General features: G+C 37.0%; 1 protein-coding gene across 1 annotated transcript; it reads left to right on the top strand.

Annotated features, from left to right (window-relative positions):
• Positions 1 to 4,989: 4,989 nt before the first annotated feature.
• Positions 4,990 to 5,934, top strand: LOC143664799 (olfactory receptor 14C36-like). Its single transcript, XM_077138175.1, has one exon. It carries the CDS (start codon positions 4,990 to 4,992, stop codon positions 5,932 to 5,934), a length of 945 nt encoding a protein of 314 aa, XP_076994290.1.
• Positions 5,935 to 6,696: the final 762 nt, after the last annotated feature.

Below are 6,696 nucleotides of genomic sequence, written 5' to 3' on the forward strand. Positions count from 1 at the left end.
TATTATGAAAGGAAACATACATGAATTTTGATTTAGGAATTTCTCTTCTACATACTCAAGACCTATTGGTGTTATGTGTGCCAAAAACTGTACAGTAATCTAATAGGATATTTGCTTTTCCTAATAGTCAAATTCTGGTAACAAACAAAATATCCATTATTAGGTGTGTGAATAAATAAAATGTTGGCTCTTAATATGATGGAATGAGATATGATGGAATGGGAAAGAAAAACATGGTACATGGAACAACCTGATAGAACTTATGAGGAGCAAACAACCCAGCTACAAAATAAACCTTATTGTAAGATTCTATTTTGCGAACTTTGAGTAGTAATAGTACTCAGTGCCAGTTGTGAAAATAATGGATCCTTCCAAAAGTACTTAAGCATGGGCAAAATAAAGATATGACAAACAGAAGGAGGGAAAATTCAAGCCATCAGTCTGATGGTACAGGAAATGGCCAAGCTGTGGGAAGCCCACCCAAATGGGCACAGTAGATGCAAGAAGGAATGAAGAATGCTGAGGGGAAAATGTGTGGGTTCAGGAAGTTTTGAAATTTTATTTAAGAGGAAGGCCCAATAATTACAAACGTGTATTCACCTACTAGCAAGCATCTAAACATATACTGGCTAAAATGACATAACACAAAGGAGAATTTTAAGAAGCTGAAATCATAACTGGAGATGAAAATGCAATTTAGCCAGTACATAAAGCGTGAGATAAACATCCATGCAGGCACACAGCACTCGCACAGCACAATTGACTACATTTTTCTAATTAGCATGTTTGTAGATTGATGCTCCCAAGCTAAAGTGTACACAAGTTTTTCAGGTGCATTTTGAGCATATTTCCCAATAGACCAAATACTGGACTAAAAATCAATATATGAGAGTGGTGTAAGATCTTATTGGGTGTGTGGTGTGAGCAGAGTTGACTTAAACCTGGAATCAATAACAGAACCACAAGTAGTACTTCTCAGAACCATGAGAAGTTTTCTGTTTTCCTGACAGGACCTGACCAATCCACACCGCCTACTGTGAAAACTGAAGAACATGTATCGTAACACTTCTTAATGTGCGCCAAGTGCCAGGTACTCATCCAGACGCTTCAGTCCCACAAGCGGGGACTCGCTCTCAAGAGACTGCCAAAGGTGGACACCTCATCAGCATATTAACATACGAAGCGTTGAGGCACAAGGGGTGAGGTTCAGGTGGTGACCACACAGCTCACTGACCAGCCTGCTGAGCTTCAGCACCCAGCTGACAAATGTCACTCGAACCCTTGGTGTTAACATTTTGGACGATTCCATGAGGGCTATCTGTCCATTAAACACACCCTGTGAGTTTGGCCTCACTACTGAGTGTTGAAAGCAGCCCATTCCTTAGAGGGAAACCATGAGGACAAGTGGAAAACCTGGATTCCGGGCCCTGACAGAGCCTGGGGTATGGGCTGTCTCCCTCTGTTCATTTTTCTCTAAGATCCACAAGAAATGCACAGGTCTAGATATAATAATATTTCTTGATATGCAAAATGTGTTTTATGCACAATTTCTGCTGAGGTCTTCTTCCCTCACTAACTGGAACCAATTATCTCCTTGAAATTTCCTCTGTGCATTGTCTATTAGTGACAGAAAAAACTATGCTCCCAAGGGTTTGTTAGTCAGATGTCTTTGTGTCCACACTTTTTCAACTAAATCTGAATACAAAGGCCAATGTTAGAAAACAAGATGTTTCCCACCAGGCTCTCAGTCATCTCAAATACGCCCTCTCATTTTTGCCTGCACCTGAAAAAGGATTGGACCCAAATCAGAAATTCAGACTTGTCTGTTTGCATAAGGAAAGGCACTTCGATGTTTGGTGTTATTAATTTCTTCTTTCCCTCTTCTTCCCCTCCTTCATGGATCACCTCACTTCTCTCCTGCACTGCTCGCTGGGTTTTGTTTTTGCGGGAGACAGATAGTAAATTAAATTAGAATAGAAAACATAGGTAAAGAAGGTTCTCACACAAAGAGACTAATGTCTTCTTTCATGTTCATTAGATTGAAAATGCATCCCAGCAGGTTTAACAGAATTGATAACTATTAATGGAAGTGCCTAATGAGTGGACAACAGCACCTGATGAAGCCATTGCCAGAAAAGCAGGTGGGTCAGGAGCAGCTCTGCTGGTTGCCCACAGTTTCAGTGTATAGAAACCTAATTCAAATCGCTTAAATTTAATTATGGTGAATTGTGTTTTATCTTAAAAATTAGAAATATTTGTATACATTATTGCTATTTAGTTAATAATTATACCGATCTGTCTATTGTGTTTGGTTTGCCAAGCTCTTTTATATATTCATGTGGTGAAATAAGTGAATCCCTTGTCATAAAAATGAAATATATACACAGTCCCTTATATTTCAGTAGTAATTCTACAGATTCCTCATAATATATTATAAGAGAGCATGGAGGCATTAATCACAGAATCATCCACACAGCTTCCAGTCTACTCTCTGCATATAATTCACCCCACTATATTAAGTAAAACATATTAAATATTAAATATTATATGGGTGAGTGGATAAAAACAATTAATAAATATATTTAATAAATTATTAAACATGTTTTTTCCAGTTCTTCAGATTGGAAATATATTCTTCACATCTTTACATAAAAGGCAATGAGTAACTTGCTTTTGCACTTGAAGAGATGAGTGCGACATCCTACTTACCCCAGGAAAACTTTACTGTGTAGGATACCCTTGCTGCTACCAGCCTATTGGTAAGTAAATAATCTCTGTTTTATAGTTTCTGTTCCAATCAGTTCAGAACATTTTGCATTAACTCGGATTCCCTTTAACAGAAAATCCCATTAGCAAATGCATGGTTCTAGGTTTTCCTGCCATTTCTTTGTATGTATAAAAACAATGGGAATATAGGTTTCAAATGGAAAAAAATATAAGTGCCAAAGGGATGACATGTTTAAGCCTTTTGTCCATGGTTTGTAATTCTTTTTTATTCATTTTTCTTCAATATAGCTACCATTTTGAGTTATTTCTCTATTTGGGATATTTCGTAAGTATTAAATTCTGGAGGTAGGCTATTGCAAATTCTATTTAGAAAGAAAACAGGTTTCAAAAAAAGTTGCAGAGGTTCCCAGAGATACAAAACAAGGAAAAGGCAGAGTTGAGGCAAAAAAAAAAAATTATCTTCCCCGGAAGTCCATGAATTTTTAATTTGGCTCCACTTGATTCACGGAAATTTAATCTAGAAGCCTAAACTTGGTAATAGTGAGATAATAAAGGGTTTTTACTCTATGTTCAATCGGTGAAAGCCTATTTTATTTCCATAATGTGGTAGTAGTAGTCTCATAATAAGTTTGAAAATGTAGCCTATGTAGGAAAAGTCAAGCAAATCTTTATACAATCTCGACATTCAGGATGAAGCTGACTGCAATAGGTTAGAGCTACTTATAAATATACAAGTGGCCATTTTAAACCAAATTGGTCATACAATGCTATCAATAATCTGTTGGTACCAAATTCAGCAATGACAAAGACAAAAGGTATTTAATGAACCATTTTTCAGGGTCCAGCACTAATGAGCACCAGAGAGGATTAAGAGAAACATTTTTTAGTCTTGCAAGCAGGAAGTCACACCCATGTTGCCTTCTGACATTTAACAGAGGATCTGTATAAGTGGTTACATTAGTCATAAGGAAAAGGGAACAAGGAAAGAATGAGAATTACAGTGACATGATGAATGTTCCGTTTTCAGTAAGAATTTGAGGGTCCAAGGATGAGCAGATCTGAAAATGTACATTTCACCACTTCAAGTCATCAAGGAAAACAGACAAATTTGGGAGAATATGTGCTATGCTTTAAGGTTTATTAAGGGGCTTGGTGTTAAGAGTCTTCTGTAAGGAGTTGCATAAACATGTTAAATCTCAAAAAATTATATTGACATTATGAAAAGGAACAGTCATAAGAAATTAGGCAGATTCATTATCCATTAATTATTCACATCTTACCAGCAAAGCAAAGGTTTTCCCATGAGAAGGAAACTATGTCTTTCTGCCTCAGCTTATTCAAGTTCTGGAATATATTCAGGATTTATGGGAAAACATCACATTTTATGCAATACTGAAGATGTCACATTAAACATTATTCTACATCATTTTGTTATTAGCTAAATACTCATTCCCAGAACTAAAATCTACTTCTTATAGGTTGCAAGGCAAGATACTAGCAGTCATTAGTCTTATTTTCTAGAACTGTGAAGATTGATTGTGATGAAAATAATAATTGCCTGAATAAACAAATCAATCAAGCCACTAATTTTTCAGGTAAGGTCATCATTCACAAAACATTGAATTATATATCTATGGCAATAAAATGACTTTAATTAGATATTTCAAATAATACAAAGAAAAGATTAGAAATAAAGCCACCAACCAGTAGTTGCCCCCAAAGGAACATGTTTTAAAGACTTTTGTAATATTTTCAGAGATCTTCATTCTGATATGTTTTAATAAATGTCTTTTTTTTAACTTTTCATTATAGTAACATACACACAAGTCAAAATTTCCCATGTTCACTTTCAAGTGTACAAGTCAGTGATGTTAGTTACATTTAGTTTTATACTACAATCGCCAACATCCACTAGCCCAACTTTCTCATCACCCAAAATAGAAACTCCACACTCGTTAAGTAATAAATCTCCTGCACCTGCTCTGCCCCCTGACTCCTGGCAACATGTAATCTACTAAAATTATCTATGAAATTTGCTTTATTGCCATCCCTTCCCTAGAATTAAGGTATGTAAGCAACAAGATAAAGGAGCTTAAGGCAATACAATGTTACCACTACCCAATATGTACTACAAAGAATAAAACTAAATAAATGTAGGTTGAAAAATGTATTAGGCCAATTTCCCCTCTCATTGTTGATTCGCCATGTGCTTTATGGATTATCTGCCCTTTTCTCTCCAAGTCAGAAGCACGGTCCGCAAACATGCCCAACGCCACCATGCTGACCGAGTTCCTGCTGACACGGTTTTCTGACGTGTGGGAGCTCAGAGTCCTGCACGCCACGCTGTTCCTGCTGATGTACTTGGGAACCCTGATGGGGAACCTTCTCATTGTCATAGCAATCACGCTTGACATGAAGCTGCACATCCCCATGTACTTCTTCCTTCGGAATCTGTCTGTCTTGGACATGTGCTACATTTCTGTCACTGTGCCCAAAGCATGTGTCATCTTCCTGCTTGACAGCAGGGGGATCTCCACAGCTGGATGTGCAGCTCAGGTCTTCCTTGTGATTTTATTTGCTACCGTAGAGATGCTGTTCCTCACCGCCATGGCCCGTGACCGCTACGTGGCCATCTGCCAGCCTCTCCACTACTCTGTCATCATGACCCCTCGGGTCTGTGTCCAGATGACTCTGGCCTCAGTACTCAGCAGTATGATCTACTCTGGATTCCATACTGGCTACACATTCCGGCTGTCCTTCTGTCAGTCCCACGTGGTCCATCAGTTCTTCTGTGATGTCCCCTCTCTGCTGAAGCTCTCCTGCTCTGATGCTTTAAGGAATGAAATATTAATTGTTATCTCTGCAGTGGTGATTGCGGGTGGCTGCTTTTCCTTCATCACTATGTCTTATATTCACATATTTTCTACTGTGCTCAAGCTTCCAACCAGGGGAGAACGAGGGAAGGCCTTCTCCACGTGTGTCCCTCACATCCTCGTGGTGACTGTATTTGCCAGCTCAATCGCGGCTATATATATGAAGCCAACTTCCCTCTCTCCCACATCTCAGAACATGGTCACCTCTGTGTTCTATTCTATAGTCCCCCCTTTCTTGAATCCTATCATCTATAGTCTTAGAAACAAGCAAATAAAAGAGGCTCTAAAGAGAATTACAAGCAAAAAAGCTTTATTCAGGAAAGTGATAGGGTAATTATTACACATTTCCCATGTTTATGTGGCAAGTTGCAAAATGCTTCAAAATTTACTTTATTAGCTTTTTCTAACTTGGGGGACCATAACATGAGTTCTAAGGTACTATACATTAGCTAGAAACAGCAGAAATATATTTCACTTCGAGATTTTCCCTCCAAAAATTTCACATACCCTGGTGCCTGAAACATCACTGTTTAAGCAATTTGCTAAGGCATCTATGTTAAATAGAATTATCTCCAATTATTCTACTTTAAATCTAGAGAATCTTATCATAGAACGTGCATAAGTTAACACTGACTACTTTACTTATGAAATCATAATATGGAAACATTTATTTATTCATTATTTTAAAATATTCCTAAAATGTAAATAATTACATCTTTTATCTGAAAACTATAGTGTCTGATGAAGGTGTAGTTGATAAGATTAGATCAATAATATTTCATCTGTTTTTTATAATATGGAGGGATAGATTTTTCAATAACAACATTCGGCACAAAGCAAAATTATTATTTACAAACTTTCATAAATATTTTTACAAAGTTTCATAAAATTTCTATGTTTAGAAATTTTAGATTTAAGATTATGTGTTAGAAGGTATTCAAATCCTCATGACAGGAATATGAAATAGGTAAATTTATCTTCATTTTAATTGTTTCAATATAATAAGAAAATAACATGATGGAATTACAAATTTAAGTAGAGGATCATATAGGTTTCTCATTTATGAGGGCCCGGATTCCCACAGCAACACTTGAGG

Source organism: Tamandua tetradactyla, chromosome 20 (genome assembly GCF_023851605.1).
Source record: "Tamandua tetradactyla isolate mTamTet1 chromosome 20, mTamTet1.pri, whole genome shotgun sequence".
In the NCBI taxonomy this organism is placed as follows: Eukaryota; Metazoa; Chordata; class Mammalia; order Pilosa; family Myrmecophagidae; genus Tamandua; species Tamandua tetradactyla.

What these genes read in the sequence shown, in the direction of transcription:
- LOC143664799 (XM_077138175.1), top strand. Translation starts at nt 4,990, where the DNA reads ATGCCCAACGCCACCATGCTGACCGAGTTCCTGCTGACACGGTTTTCT.